General features: G+C 42.6%; 2 protein-coding genes across 4 annotated transcripts in view; both read left to right on the forward strand.

Annotated features, from left to right (window-relative positions):
• Positions 1 to 3,316, forward strand: part of LOC139578949 (protein phosphatase 1 regulatory subunit 1B-like) — a 42,862-nt gene extending 39,546 nt beyond the window's left edge. The window contains exon 5 of the mRNA XM_071407106.1: positions 1,453 to 3,316. Coding sequence (XP_071263207.1) covers positions 1,453 to 1,589 — 137 coding nt within the window. The 3' untranslated portion in view covers positions 1,590 to 3,316. The remainder of the gene's footprint in view (positions 1 to 1,452) is intronic.
• Positions 3,317 to 3,786: 470 nt separating this feature from the next.
• LOC139578956 (stAR-related lipid transfer protein 3-like) lies at positions 3,787 to 15,606 on the forward strand. 3 transcript variants are annotated; one of them, XM_071407118.1, is made up of 14 exons: positions 3,787 to 3,874; positions 6,818 to 7,041; positions 7,975 to 8,052; positions 8,256 to 8,333; positions 8,460 to 8,513; positions 9,080 to 9,197; positions 9,649 to 9,750; positions 9,892 to 10,040; positions 10,357 to 10,419; positions 11,223 to 11,318; positions 12,813 to 12,892; positions 13,063 to 13,167; positions 13,339 to 13,432; positions 13,541 to 15,606. In XM_071407118.1, the coding sequence occupies exons 2-14, from the start codon at positions 6,823 to 6,825 to the stop codon at positions 13,643 to 13,645; spliced, it is 1,341 nt and encodes a 446-aa protein (XP_071263219.1). In that variant the 5' UTR covers positions 3,787 to 3,874; positions 6,818 to 6,822; the 3' UTR covers positions 13,646 to 15,606. The 3 variants fall into 3 exon arrangements, with proteins under 3 accessions (XP_071263219.1, XP_071263232.1, XP_071263226.1); XM_071407125.1 differs by having other exon boundaries at positions 3,809 to 3,874; positions 6,821 to 7,041; XM_071407131.1 differs by lacking the exon at positions 7,975 to 8,052.
• The last annotated feature ends 522 nt before the right edge of the window (positions 15,607 to 16,128 follow it).

Raw genomic sequence — 16,128 nt, forward strand, 5'->3', positions numbered from 1 at the left:
TATGCGTCGCGGAAGTTAGTATAACAATGGTCCAGAGTTCTGCCAGCCCTGGTCGGACAATCGATGTGCTGATAGAATTTAGGGAGTTTTGTTTTTAGATTAGCCTTGTTAAAATCCCCAGCTACGATGAATGCAGCCTCAGGGTGTGTGGTTTCCAGTTTACAGAGAGTCAGATAGAGTTCGTTCAGGGCCATCGATGTGTCTGCTTGGGGGGGAATATATACGGCTGTGATTATGACCGAAGTGAATTCCCTTGGTAGATAATGCGGTCTACATTTGATTGTGAGGAGTTCTAGATCAGGTGAACAGAATGACTTTAGTTCCTGAGTGTTGTTATGATGGTCACACCACGTCTCGTTAATCATGAGGCATACCCCCCCGCCCCTCTTCTTACCAGAAAGATGTATGTTTCTGTCTGCGCGATGCGTGAAGAAACCAGCTGGCTGCACCGACTCCGTTAGCGTCTTTTCAGTTAGCCATGTTTCCGTGAAGCAGAGCACGTTGCAATCCCTGATGTCTCTCTCGAATGTTACCCGTGCTCGGATTTCATCGACCTTATTCTCAAGAGACTGGACATTGGCGAGTAGTATGCTAGGGAGTGGAGCGCGATGTGCTCGTCTCCGAAGCCTGACCAGGAGACCGCTACGTTTGCCCCTTTTTCGGCGTCGTGTAGCTTCGCCGGCTGGGATCAGGTCCATTGTATTGGGTGGAAGGCAAGACACTGGATCCGTTTCGGGAAAGTCATATTCCTGGTAGGAAGGGTGGTTAGTTGACGTTAATCGTATATTCAGTAGTTCCTCCCGGCTGTATGTAATGAAACTTAAGATCACCCGGGGTACCAATGTAAGAAATAACACATAGAAAAACAAAATACTGCATATTTTCCAAGGAACGCGAAGCGAGGCAGCCATCCTGTTCGGCGCCGGACATCATACTGTCATCATTTTTCTGTAAATCTGTCGTTTGAACACAACACGGTTGCAGAGTGACTGTAGTGTCACACATCGCTAGACATGGGCTCCTAAAGATACTTTGAAGTAGGATGTGACTATCCTAACTAGAGCAATTGCCTAATTAGGCCTGCATACACATGCACATTTATACAGAAGACACTTTCATATGTACTGGTATGATTCAGACCTGTATACCATGTTCCACACACATGTATTTGTACACACACACTCACAGGAGGCATATGCCCGACCAGGAAATGACAGGTAGAACCAGATTACCATAGACTGGTTTGGGAGTAGAGTTATTATGATGTCCCATAAATTGATTAACCTCTTTCCCTAGTGCTGTTTGTTTACCTTCCCTGCATGTCTTTTCTGAAACATCAAAATCCACAAATCTAAGTAGTCCTCAAGCTTACTTGTGTAAAAGGTTAGTGGTTTGATTTGAAGGAGACCAGTGTGTGCTGCTGTTCTTTGACATCACCTCTTGTCTCCTTAGACCCCCAAGCGACCAGCACCACAGATCAATCAGAGAAGCCAGATGAAGAGGAGGAAGAGAAAGAGAAAGAAGAGGAAAAGACTGAAGAAAAGACAGAGGAGAAGGCAAAGAAAGTGCGCAAAAGTGTAAAGTTTTAACACTACTTTAAACCAAAAAAAGGAAGGGAGAGATGGATGGTTGCAGATGTGTAAATGATTGAGTGAATGAATGAGTGATTTAATGTGTGAACGTGTGAGTGAGAAAGAGAGCTTCTAAGTTTGAATGGTGCATATTCAAATTCAATGAATTAATGAATGTAGGTAGGTACTGTTAGCATATCTGTGAGCAAAAAAAATCTAAAAATCAGTACATTAATGGATAGGGCATTAATGGATAGGGCAAGGTCATCAAGGTCACTGTGACCTTGAGGTCCCTCACTGCAACGCTAGTCTTCTCTTCCATGTCAGGGGAACCATTCATTCACTTCTTACTTTCTAGCTTTGCTCTTTAATGTTACAGAGCAATGGAATAATGGCTAGAAATATCAACTACACATGACACTCAAAATAACTGTAAACGGACAAATGCTGATGAACAGCTTCAGTATAGAACACACACACACACACACACACACACACACACACACACACACACACACACACACACACACACACACACACACACACACACACACACACACACACACACACACACACACACACACACACACACACACACACACACACACACACACACACACACACACACACATACACACACACAGAGAGGAGATATCATCAGTCTCTGACTATCGGTCCAGACTATATTCTAAAGCTGCTCCATTACTGTGCAGCCTAATCATATTGAGATTTTGTTCTTGGAAGAAGTGAGCAGATACTGCCATCTTGTGGCAAGATAGGGGATGTAGAATAACCAGAGTGTGTGTATTGACATGGATTCACATACAATAAACTGTGCACTGCATAGGCCTTCAGATAATATGCATCTATATAATTGAAAGGATCTAGATTTGTAATGCATTTGAAACATTTATTTGTGATGCATTTGAAGTTATTTTTGGGGCCCATCAAAGCTAGTTGTGTCAATGATGTATTCTGGGTGTATGTGAGGATGCCATGCTTTTGTAAAAGTAGTCCAATTTAGTTTTTTTGTGAGAAAAAAAATGTTTTCATTTTGTATACCGAATCAGATTCTTATTGTTTGTTTGTTTAAATCATTTCCTGTGTAAAGACCTATTAATCAACTTAGCTGTATATGGTCTCTCTCTGTTGAACAATTGTCACAAAGTTTAGTAACCTTTTAGTCACAACTTGGATAACTGTGTTTTTCATATTGTCATGAAAAACAACGCAGACAATACAATACATAGTGACTCTCTCTCACTCTCTCTCGTCCTGCTGAAATGGAATGACACATTTGAATATAAAAATATTCACCCTCAGAATTGATCATGTCAGTCTAATAAACAGTTTTCTTTATTTCCATCACATCTGTTCTCCAACTGCAGGATTGCTTGAGTCAGCAGAATACATTTCTGTAGTGTCACAGTTGAATGTCTCAATCTGTACCAACTGTTAATATATAGTCATTGTTTTGATTCTCTTTTTGTTGGACAAAGTGTTGAGACATATGGCACCTACTCCCTCCATTGTCTGGCTGGAGTGAGCATCCTCTCCTTCTCCAAGTCTATCTATCCTCTATGGTCAATAGACGAGTGCCATGGCAAGAATGAACTCTAATCGCACTATTCTTCTTTATTCCACTTTTTGTTTTAATTCTTTTTTCTGTACTTGTTAAAGATGTAGACATTTCAATGTGAGCAACAATAACAATATCTAAATAAACACATTTTCCTGATTTGAAATGACTTCGTGTGTGTTCTGGTGTGTGAAACTAATCTTAAAATCCTAAAACTTTGAAAATATACTTTATAAAATAATATATATGACCGCACAAAATTATTGCCACAAGATGGTCAGTATTTCACACCCTATGATGGAATGAATGAACATGACCCACATTCCAGAAGGAATTCTGATACTTGGAATGCTGTCTGGTTGCTTCTCAGATGGTATGTTCTTCTTGTGGAGTTTGTCAGAAAACACCCTCATGGAAAACAAAACTGGCAAAGTCAGCTGACAAATTAAAAATAGGCTTCCTAGAAAGTATGCTAATTAATTTCTTTGGACTGATAAGTTATTGCAACAATAGACAAATATATTGGTAGGTCCTTTAATATTGCATTTGTAGCTTAAGTAGCCTAATGCTACTGTCAGATGAAAAACAAATAGCTAACATTGTACCACCATAAACATTAAAACCAGATTACCACAAATCTAAACCGGAAGTGAGATAGTGACCCGTTTCATGTAGAAGGTATTCCCGGAAGAAACGTTTCGTCGATGATGATGTACTAAATCAGGTGAGTTAAAGGCTCATGACTACAGTTTTTCCTTTTTAAATTCAAACCAATTTCATGTGGTCATTGTTCAGATGTGAAAGTTGTATCATATTTATTTATGTTTAATTGTAATATAGTCATGGGGTGTATAATGGGGTGTATACTGTGGCTATGTTGTTAGCTAGCTAATGGTAATGCTAAAAACAGCGCTAGCACTATTGTTTGCTCCACTTGTAATGCAAGCCTTTTTCAATTAAATATTACCCCCAGTATTATATACCAATTGTACATGTGTGTACGTAAACGGAACCTGCATGTATTGCTAATCCAGTTGTAGCTAGCCAGTTTCAGTTTAGCTGTCAGCTAGCTGGTTAGCTAACTAGCTATCTACCGTAGCTAGTTAGCTATGTAACGTGACCTAGTTATTGTACAGTTTTAGTACCATTTCTATTGCAGTGATTTATGTCGACTGGTTTTGATATGACTGTCTGAGCATAACTCATTCACGTTGGTCACTTATGTAATTTGGCTGGCGGTACACAGGCCAGATTTCAGGGTTAAGTTGCTTGTCTGTAGGAGGGTGATTTAGCCTAATGTGTTGTGTTTAGTCTTCAACTGATGCATTCCATGTTAATCAATACTGTAAATAGGCCTACTCAGAATCCGATAAATCAACAGCATTTATTGTTATCTCTAACAGTCGATTGTTCGAAGTAACTTGTTTACTTTATTAGAGGGTGGACCGGCCATCACTGTTAATATCAACTCTTGTTGATTGACAAAATCGATCATCTTTTACGCTTTCCGTGCATGTATGCCTTTTTACTGAAAACACTGTGTTGTGTTACGTTTTCCTTGTGAGGTATTTACATTTTAATTCAATCACTTTTTGACGGCACTTTTTGTACCTGACTGACAAAACATCAAAGAGATAAAGGTGCTCAAAGTTGACCCGTTTTTGCATACTATGAGACATCCATATCTTCATCACTGGAAAAGATAAACTGTTCAGATTGATATCATTTAAAAGCTTACAAACAGGGTATTGGGAAATTCAGAAGGTCATCAGGCAATATTTCTGTATGATCTTCTGTCTAGAATAGAATATCATCATTGATGCTGATCAAATCAAATGTTATTGGTCGCCTATACACATAATTAGCAGATGTTATTGTGGGTGTGGCGAAATGTGTGGTTTCCTAGCTCCAACAGTGCTGTAATATCTAACAATACAAGCTCATTTAAAAGTAAAAGAATGGAATTAAGAAATATAGACATATTAGAACAAGCAATGTCTGAGTCCGGAGTATAAATAAGTGTGTGTGTGTGTGATGTATAAGCAGTATGTGGATAGAAAATATAGTATATCTGAAGAATACATAAGATACAATAGTATATGCACAGCAATAATTGAATAAGATGGCCTTGACTAGAATACAGTACAGTTCAGACAGAAAGTATTCAGACAGAAAGTATTCAGACCCCTTGACTATTTTCACATTTTGTTCTGGCCTTATTCTTATTCTAACAAGTCAGTTTGTCAAATTTCTGTGCTGCTAGTGTGAAGTGGAAACGTCTAGGAGCAACAACGGCTCAGCCGCGAAGTGGTAGGCCACACAAACTCACAGAACGGGACCGCCGAGTGTTGAAGCACGTAAAATCGTCTGTCCTTGGTTGCAACACTCACTACCGAGTTCCAAACTGCCTTTTGGAAAGCAAGGTTGGCACAATAACTGTTTGTCGGGAGCTTCATGACATGGGTTTCCATGGCCGAGCAGCTGCACACAAGCCTAAGATCACCATGTGCAATACCAAGCGTCGTCTGGAATGGTGTAATGCTTGCAATTGGACTCTGGAGCAGTGGAAACACGTTCTCGGGAGTGATGAATCACGCTTCACCATCTGGCAGTCTGACTGACGAATCTGGGTTTGGCAGATGCCAGGAGTACATTCCCTGCCCCAATGCATAGTGCCAACTGTAAAGTTTGGTGGAGGAGGAATAATGGTCTGAGGCTGCTTTTCATGGTTCGTGCAAGGCCCCAATGACATCGTAGACGATTTTGTGCTTCCAACTTTGTGGCAACCGTTTGGGGAAGTCCCTTTCCTGTTACAGCATGACATTGCCCCCGTACACAAAGCGAGGTCCATACAGAAATGGTCTGTCAAGATTGGTGTGGAAGAACTTGACTGGCCTGTACAGAGCCTTGACCTCAACCCCATCGAACACCTTTGCGATGAATTGTAATGCCGACTGCGAGCCAGGCCTAGTCGCCCAACCTCACTGATGCTCTTGAGGCTGAATGGAAGAAAGTCCCATCAGCAATGATCCAACATCTGATGGAAAGTCTTCCCAGATATCCTGTTATAGCAGCAAAAGGGGGACCAGCTCTATATTAATGCCCATAATTTTGGAATGAGATGTTCAATGAGCAGGTGTCCTCATACTTTTGACCACGTAGTGCATGAGAATATATTTTTAAAAGAAATGCCATTTGTGTTTTTAGAATTTACGTTAAACTTGTTTTTTCAAGAAATAGTCATAGTTCGACAACACTGTTTTTTGTAAGCTTTTAAATTGTAGCAAACTCCACCGTTTATCTTTTCCAGTGATGAAGACATGGATGTCTCATGGTATGGTGGGGTATGCAAAATGGGTAAACTTTGAGCACCTTCTTCTCCTGAATGTTTTGGCATTCAGTACCAAAAAATCACTTTCTGACCACTTTTTGTTTCAATTTAAAGGGATGCTGTCAAAAAGTGATTGAATTCAAATGGATTTACCCTGTGATTTTCCTCTTCTTATATCCCTAAACACTGGGCCAGTTTCCCAGACACAGATACTCCATTCAAATAGCTTTTTAGTCCAGGACTAGGCTTAATCCGCTTCTGAGAGATCAGCTCACTGGCCACACCTCACCATTACTCCCCCTCTCTCTGTCCCACGTGGATTGGCCCCTCTCTCAGTAGTAATGCCGGGCGGAGTGGACTATGGGGAGTTTGGGGGGAGCCTTCCTGCCATCGCCTCTCTGAATGCGTCCTACTCCACCACTGTATCCCTCCCCTCCCCCCACTACCTGGTGGTGCCCCCTGGGGAGAAGAAGGTCATCTCGGACGTCCGTCGCACCTTTTGCCTCTTTGTCACCTTTGACCTCCTCTTCATCTCCCTGCTGTGGATCATCGAGCTCAATGTGAGTTCACTCGTTGTCAATCTATTTCTACTCTTATTTTATTTTTTATTTATTTTGTTTAACCAGGCAAGTCAGTTAAGAACAAATGATTATTTACGATGACGGTCTACCCCGGCCAAACCCTAACCTGGACAACGCTCTGCCCCTTGTTTTTGACTTTTTCTCAGTATCACTCTCCGTACTTATTTTCACTGTTCTATATTATGCCAATTGTATATATTGTGTGTGTGTGAACCACAGGGTATACACTGAGTATACCAAACATTAAGAACCCCTTCCTCTACAAGGTGTCGAAAGCGTTCCACAGGGATGCTGGCCTTCCCTTTCCCGTGTCGACTGTCAAGTTGGCTGGATGTCCTTTGGGTAGTGGACCATTCTTGATACACACGGGCAACTGTTGAGTGTAAAAAAAAAAAAACAGCAGTGTTGCAGTTCTTGACACAAACCGGTACGCCTGGCACCTACTACCATACCCTGTTCAAAGGCCCTTAAATCTTTTTTCTGGCCCATTCACCCTTTAAAAAGCATACATACACAATTCATGTCTCAATGCTTAAAAATCCTTCTTTAACCTGTCTCTTCCTCTTCATCTAAACTGATTTGAAGAGGATTTAACAAGTGACATCAACGAGGGATCATAGCTTTCACCTGGTTGGTGGAAAGAGCAAGCGTTCTTAATGTTTTATATACTGAGTGTATTGCTCTCATCTCTTTACCACTTCCTTAAAAATGTGAACAAGATTGTTAGTCAGATTCCCAGCAGAGCTGTTAACAGTTTACTTTAGGTTATTTTCTCTCCGTGTGTGTCAGTTACTTTCTGTCATTATGTCAGCGGTCCCCTAATGATGATGGTATGTATGTATGTTATAGGAAGAGCCTGCCTCTGGCTGCATGTTTTACATTTGGTTCTACTCTTGCTTTGTCTCACTGCAGATCAATAACTCCATTTGGCAGAGCCTTGAGCTGGAGGTTGTCAAGTACAACTTTCAGTCCTCCTTCTTTGACATCTTTGTGAGTGTAAACGATCAAGCTATAATTGTAATGGGTCTGAAAGTCGTACGTTTGAATGAACTGAACGTACTGTCGCGGTTATTCACATGCCGACGCGTGCCTTTATTGACAGCAAAGTCGTCATGGCCAGCTTTCACGATTACGTACGGAAATAACTTTGTTTTACTGTTTTCTGGTTTTGTCTTTTTTTCTCTCCACCATAGCTCCTTGCCTTGTTTCGTTTCCTGTGTCTCCAGTTGGGCTATGCTGCTCTGCGTCTGAGGCACTGGTGGGTGATTGCGGTAAGAGCGCTCCTTGAGACGGACTGTTACCTAGATGGACTGATGGTCGTATGTGGTGGGCTGACTGCTCTCACCCAATACCAGCTGTGAAAGCTCATTGTTTTTAACAGTGTTTCATTCTCATAGATCACCACTCTAGTGACCAGCTCCTTCCTTGTAGCCAAAGTCATTCTCTCCAATGTGAGTGCCTCCCCCTCTTCTCTTACCAGAAACGGTTCTGACTGAGCTCCACATTTGTCTGTGTTCTGGGCCACTTCACATTTTCACTTCTCTATTCAATTAGAACATGAATATATTGTCAGTTTGTCTGCAGTTGACCTTTACTGTGTATTCAGCATGGTGGGGATTATACATTCAAATCTATTCTGATCTGAGTTAAGCTTTTCTTCTGCCCTCTGTGTCTATGCGCCGTGTCGACAGCCAGAAGCCACACACCCCTACAATCTCTTTGCTATTTATTCATAACGAAGGGAAGGAGACAAAATGTTGCTGTTGTCAAGATACTGCTCAGCATAATTTCTCAGAAATGGCATAAGTAGTAGTGTTTATTCAAATGGGATATGGCTGTCTACACAAGTGTATGGTAGAGTCCCAAATGCCACCCTTTCCTCTATAGTGCACTACTTTTGACCAGACCCTTATGGACCCTGGTCAAAAGTAGTGAACTAAATAGGGATTAGGGTGCCATTTGGGATGTAGCCTATATATACCACTTGTCTCAGACTGACATGTCATTCCTCACACAGCTGCTATCCCAGAATGCCTTTGGCTATGTGTTACCCATCACATCCTTTGTGGTGGCGTGGCTGGAGACGTGGTTCCTGGACTTCAAGGTGCTCTCCATAGAGGCTGGTGATGAGAGAGGTGAGTCACAGAGAGATGGATACATTTGAATGGGTCAGTGGAAACTCCTGGACATGTTTGTTCAGTCATTTTGCCAGAAAGCACATGAATATGCAAAAGAAGAGGACTGGCCACCCCTCATAGCCTGGTTCCTCTCTAGGTTTCTTCCTAGGTTCTGGCCTTTCTAGGGAGTTTTTCCTAGCCACCGTGCTTCTACACCTGCATTGCTTGCTGTTTGGGGTTTTAGGCTGGGTTTCTGTACAGCACTTTGAGATATCAGCTGATGTAAGAAGGGCTTTATAAATACATTTTGAAGGTTTGTGCCCTCGGGAAAGCCCTTCAGAAGGAGGAAGTGGGTTGTAGTAGACAGACAGAAGTAGGGATGGAATGATGCATTGGATAATGGAATGGACAAAGAGGAGAGGAAGATATAGTCTTTTACGTCTCCCTTGATGGTCTCTGTCTCCCTCAGCCTACCTAGCAGCAGTGAACGCAGCGTCGGAGCGAGCTTCCATGATCTACCCACGCGCTGTGTCTGAAGGACAGTTCTACTCTCCACCTGAATCCCTCGCAGGTACCACACTACATCTCCCTTTCTCTCTCCCTTGTAATTCTCATTGTCTTTCTCAATCTTTCATGTCTCTCTTTCTTTGTTTCACCTTTCCGCTGTCTCTTACCTAACTAATCTCCATGCTACCTGTGTTATGCTGGTCAGGGTCTGAGGAGGACCTGGATGAGGAGGGGCTGGGTCGCAGGGCAGTCTCCCCCCAGGAGAAGGAGCTGGTGAGGCAGGGTAAAGAGGCCATGGCCGTGGTGGAACAGATCCTGGCCCAGGAGGAGAACTGGAAGTTTGAGAAGAACAATGTGAGTGGCTAGTTCAGGGGCGTCAAACTCATTCCATGAAGGGCTGAGTGTCTGCAGGTTTCTGTTATTTCAATTTGTATCTAGTTAAGACCTAGACAATCCGGTGAGGGGAGTTCCTAGCTAATCAGTGACCTGCATTGGTCAATCAAGTACAAGGGAGGAGCATACACTTGGCCCTCCATGGAACGAGTGACACCTGTTGCTTCTAGTTAGCTACTTGTTGTTGTACGCTGTTAGTTTGTGGGTTGGACACAAGATGGTTTAATAGTGACAGATTTACTGGATGTTGCTAATATGTCGTTTCTCCTTTTGTCAGGACGCGGGGGATTCTGTGTACACACTGGAGATCCCCTTCCATGGAAAGACCTTCATTCTCAAGGTACATGGTCATCGCTGTTTATTTCTGTGTATGGCCTTTGCTTTCATAATGTGTGGCTTGTCTGGTGTAAGTATTTGGCACATTGGGCTATATGCCTTCGGAAAGTATTCACACCCCTTGACTTTTTCCGCATTTTGTTACAGCCTTATTCTAGAATGGATTAAATACATCTTTTTCCTCAGCAATCTACACACAATACCCCATAATGACAAAGCGAAAACAGGTTGTTCGACATTTTTGTAAATATATAAGAAATACATAAATATGAGACTTGAAGTTGAGCTCCGGTGCATCCAGTTTCCATTGATCATTCTTGATGTTTCTACAACTTGTTTGGAGTCCATCTGTGGTAAATTCTAGATGCGCAGTGGTCTAAGACACTGCATGTCAGTGCTAGAGACGTCACTACAGCACCCTGGTTCGAATCCAGGCTCTATCACAACCGGCCGTGATTGGTAGTCCCATAGGGCGGCGCACAATTGGCCCAGCGTCGTCCAGGTTTGGGCGGTGTAGGCCATCATTGTAAATAAGAATTTGTTCTTAACTGACTTGCCTAGTTAAATAAAGGTTACAAATTGGACATGATTTGGAAAGGCACACACTTTGACAGTTGACAGTGCATGATGAGGGGAAAAAATTATTTAATACATTTTAGAATAAGGCTGTAATGTAACAAATTGTGGAAAAAGTCAAGGGGTTTCAATACTTTCTGAAGGCACTGTATATCGTATATTCAAGGTCTTCCTAGACTGTTTGATAGGTTTTGTATTTATAGCTATGTGTTTGTGTGTTGTCTGTCCCAGGCCTTCATGCAGTGTCCAGCAGAGCTGGTGTACCAGGAGGTGATCTTACAGCCAGAGAAGATGGCCCAGTGGAACAAAACCGTTTCTGGCTGCCAGGTAACCTACACTATCCTGTCTCCTCTTTTTCTCATGACCAGTCATCAGACAAACAGGCTTAACCTAGTACAGTGAATCTACTGTGAAAACCAATTTGTTATGATTCGGATAAGTTGTTGTGGCCCATATGAGGGCGATGTAGAGGTTAACCTATGTCCCCAGGCGCTCTCATTTGTTGACTTCTGCAACCGTAAAAGCCTAGGTTTCATGCATGTTAACATCAGAAACCTCCCTAAGTTTGCTTTATTCATTGCTTTAGCACACTCCACCAACCCTGATGTCCTAGCCGTGTCTGAATCCTGGCTTAGGAAGGCCACCAAAAATTCTGAAATTTCCATCCCCAATTACAACATTTTCCATCAAGACAGAACTGCTAAAGGGGGTGGAATTGCAATCTACTGTAGAGAGAGCCTGCAGAGTTCTGTCATACTATCCAGGTCTATGTCCAAACAGTTCGAGCTTCTACTTTTAAAGATCCAATCTCTCCAGAAATAAGTCCCTCACTGTTGCCACTTGTTATAGACACCCCTCAGCTCCCAGCTGTGCCCTGGACACCATATGTGAATTGATTGCCCCCCCATCTATCGTCAGAGTTCGTACGGCTAGGTGACCTAAATTGGGATATGCTTAACACCCCGGCCGTCCTACAATCTAAGCTAGATGCCCTCAATCTCACACAAATGATCAAGGAACCTACCAGGTACAACCCCAAATCCGTAAACATGGGCACCCTCATAGCAGCACTTCGAGATATTAGCTGATGTACGAAGGGCTATATAAAATAAACTTGATTTGATATCATCCTGACCAACTTGCCCTCTAAATATACCTCTGCTGTTTTCAAAGTGCTTTCCTCACCATCTTAAATAAGCATGCCCCTTTCAAAAAAATGTACAACTAAGAACAGATATAGCCCTTGGTTCACTCCAGACTTGACTGCCCTTGAACAGCACAAAAACACCCTGTGGTGTACTGCACTAACTTCAACTAGTCCCCGTGATATGCAACTTTTCAGGGAAGTCAGGAACCAAAACACACAGTCGGTTAGGAAAGCAAAGGCTAGCTTTTTCAAACAGAAATTTGCATCCTGCAGCACTAATTCCGAAAAGCTTTGGGACACTAAAGTCCATGGAGAATAAGAGTACCTCCTCCCAGCTGCCCACTGCACTGAGACTAGAAAACACTGTCACCACTGATAAATCCACGATAATCAAGAATTTTAATAAGCATTTCTCTACGGCTGGCCATGCTTTCCACCTGGCTACCCCAACCCCGGCCAACAGCTCTGCATATTTTTCTATTGTGTTATTGACTGTACGTTTGTTTATTCCATGTGTAACTCTGTTGTTTTTGTCGCACTGCTTTGCTTTATCTTGGCCAGGTCGCAGTTGTAAATGAGAACTTGTTTGCAACTAGCCTACCTTGTTAAATAAATAAAGGTGAGGGGGGAAAATGATGCCAAAGGCTGACATTGCTCTCCATTTGTTCCTTTAGATCCTCCAGAGGGTGGATGACAACACCCTGGTGTCGTACGATATCTCTTCCGGAGCAGCGGGGGGGGTAGTGTCTGCCAGGTAACACAACATGGACTACCTCGAATATGGAGTCACCCCGTTCCCTATGTGGTGCACTTCTTTGGGTCAGAAGTAGTACATTATATAGGGTGCCATTTTATATAGGGTGCCAACCCTCGTTTTGTCCATGTTTTGAATGTAACAGTAATTAATGTCCTTGTATCCTTCAGGGACTTTGTGAATGTGAGGCGGGTGGAACGCAAACGAGACTGCTACGTCTCTGCTGGCATGGCAACCGACCATGGCGCCAAGCCTCCGCACAGTCGCTATGTCAGGTCTGGCCTTGCCTCTAGACAGCCTCATTTCACTGGGAACAATACTGAAAGCAGATCATGTCAACCAAACCATTCATGCTAATTAGCCGATATGTGATACTACCATCCCTCTCCTCTCTCCTCTCTCTCTCCTCCCTACCATCCACCCCTCTCCTCTCTTCTCTTCCCTAGAGGTGAGAATGGTCCAGGAGGGTTTGTGGTCCTGAAGTCCAGCAGTAACCCCTCGGTTTGTACCTTTATCTGGGTGCTCAACACAGACCTCAAGGTAAGAACAGACTGTTGAGGATGGTTTGCGTGTGCTTGTTGCTTTGATATATTGTCGGTGGGCTGGAGAAGCAGTATAACTTTCATGTCTGATCTTGTTTTGTCTCAGGGTCGACTGCCCCGCTACCTTATCCACCAGAGTCTGGCTGCCACCATGTTTGAGTTTATGGCCCATCTACGCCAGCGCATCACTGACCTACGGTCCACTCGCTAGATGCCCACTTACTTCCTGTAGGGAAGCTGGATGCCTGCAACCCACAGCGCCACCGCAGGTTTGGTGGTGCTACTGCAGATGTTTAGGAACACCTACATTTGGAAGTGCACCTGAGATTATGGTGGATATCAAACTTACTGAGACTAGAGGAAAGTCAACAGCCTAGCAGATGGGAGACTGCTGTGTCTGCACTTTCACCCGTCTTTTAGATGTGCGGAGGTCTGGGGCTGTGTTCCTCCTCTCCCATGGACACCTTGTTGTTTTTAAACATAGTTACACACATTTTTATGTAACTTTTCTGCTGTTTCTCTCACTTGGACGCTAGTGCTGGATGCATCTCCCTCTAGCCAAGACGTCTAACAGTATTGAACGTGTAATGGAGGTCGGATTAGGACTATGCTTGACGAGACTTGATGAAGGTGGACGTCTTTTTGACTGCGTAGGTTTTTTTCCCTCTCTCACTGGAACAGAACTGGTGCAATGACTGGGTTTGCTGCATCAGACCGCTAACTCTGAGCCTTATCCTACCGCACATATATTTTAGCCATAGATTGTCTGTTTTGCTTTTTTCTTGTTATTTTTCCACTGTCTTCACTGTCATTCTCTTGTAACCGGGGAAACCGCTGCACATGACCACATTATGAACAAAAATTGAGCTGTTGGAACACGATGAACCCACAGTGTGTCCCTTTTTGTCCTCGTTGGCCCTCACTGCACTGTTATCTATGGAAGCTGACTGTAGGAGTGCTGTGGTCCTCCAGCCACTAGGGGGCGACACCACCACTGATCTACTAACAACGGGAGACCACCTACTTAATGGAGCTCAAGATGGGTGGTTGTGATGACTTATCGGTCGCTCACGGGTTCATAAAGAGTTTCAGATACTGTACTCTTCTGTGCCAAGCCTTTAGTGGCCTTTTTAGCTAGAGGGAATCCATCTGCCCTTAATGATGGTTGATCTAAATTGTAACTGTATTGGTAAATGTATTGCAGCCTTCTGAAATAAGCCTTTACTGCAGACATACTATAGACGGAGAAGTGGCAGTAAATTTAGTTATGTGATTATTTATGTTAAACATTTATCATTGTAGTGGATGCAATATTGAAATTGACTATAATTGGAGTTCTGATTCTCTACTGTCTGTATGTAATAAAAATATGACAGCTCCTCGATGGCAAAGCAAGCTGCTTCGCATATCACAACCTTCAGCCATCAGCCTGCTGTGTGCATGTTGATGCAGTGCTGAATGTCTGGTATGTCAGGTTATTGAACATTACGCTTGTGAGAACTCATGTTCCCCTCTCATGCCTTGCAGTCCTGTAAAAACAAAAAGTTTTAAAAAAGTCATAATTGGAACTTGTTCTGTTTTTGGCTCCACTCTATTTTAGGTCCCTAGTTAACAGGCTTAGCTACATCATTATTGTATCAGAACAGAAACACAACATGTTGAACAAAGAAACAATGTTACATTTTTTTTTTACGGGCTGTCTGAAAGTGAAAATAAGGTCTTTGATTTCCATGAAGAAGAAAAAGAAAGTCTGAAGTTAATTTGAACAGTTTGCCATCTGTGTGAGTGGGAGTTTCACACTTAAACCAGTTCTGTAAATCCCTTAACTAATAATTGGGCTGAGAAAGCAGTTGGTTTTTTTGGTGCCTTTGTCACAGTGACAGAAATGGGCATAGTGTCACTGTGACCACACTTTTCTTTCACTGTTAGGACTTATCTATTACTACAATATCACTTGTTTGCTAAAGGTTGTTTCTTTTTCAGTTTTGTATGTTTTAATTTCTATGATTTGTTCTAATGTTTTGAAATCATACGAACTGCAGATCATTTACAAAAATGTGTCAATTTAAGATTGTTTTCAAACATTTTAACAGGATACTGACCAACTGTATTTTTTTTAAACAGAAGATTAGCCCGCCTCGAATCTCTAATAAAATTTAGAAATTAGTTATAGATTAAACGTCCTGACTCATTTCTCAGCCTTTCCAGTAAACCAACCCCTCAACCATGTAACACAAATTGTCCAAGATGCCATTTCTCAGCCTTTCCAGTTAACCAACCCTGTAACACAAACTGTCCAAGATGCCTGGGTGAGTAGGTTATCCTGTAGGCCTACATAGAAAGGCCCGATTTACAAAATGTACGCTTGGGATGTTAGGAGTGACTCCGCTGAAAAGGAAGACTTGACAGGGAAGGTGTCTGGGGTCACAAGCAGTTGATTTTAAACCACTGTGTGTTTGTTAATTGGGTTGATGCAGGCAAAATACAGGGTTTTGTCCATTAGGTGCCAAACTGAACAAAGAGGACGGGAACATGGAGAGACTACCTGGACTTGTCCACAGCAACCTTTGGTTTGCTAGACGTTTACGTTATATGGCCGACCAACCACACTACTTTCATTTTTGCCTTAAGTAACCTTGGGTGTTATGTAACCATACCAAACGTGACATGTCATACTAATATGAGCATCCCGGA

This window comes from Salvelinus alpinus, chromosome 1 (genome assembly GCF_045679555.1).
Source record: "Salvelinus alpinus chromosome 1, SLU_Salpinus.1, whole genome shotgun sequence".
Classification (NCBI taxonomy): Eukaryota; Metazoa; Chordata; class Actinopteri; order Salmoniformes; family Salmonidae; genus Salvelinus; species Salvelinus alpinus.

Excerpts from the sequence above, each read along its gene's own strand:
- LOC139578956 (XM_071407118.1), top strand. The coding sequence starts at position 6,823 with ATGCCGGGCGGAGTGGACTATGGGGAGTTTGGGGGGAGCCTTCCTGCC. Across the intron at positions 8,514-9,079 it reads CCAAAGTCATTCTCTCCAAT|CTGCTATCCCAGAATGCCTT; the intron begins GTGAGTGCCTCC and ends TTCCTCACACAG. Across the intron at positions 13,168-13,338 it reads CCGCACAGTCGCTATGTCAG|AGGTGAGAATGGTCCAGGAG; the intron begins GTCTGGCCTTGC and ends TCTCTTCCCTAG.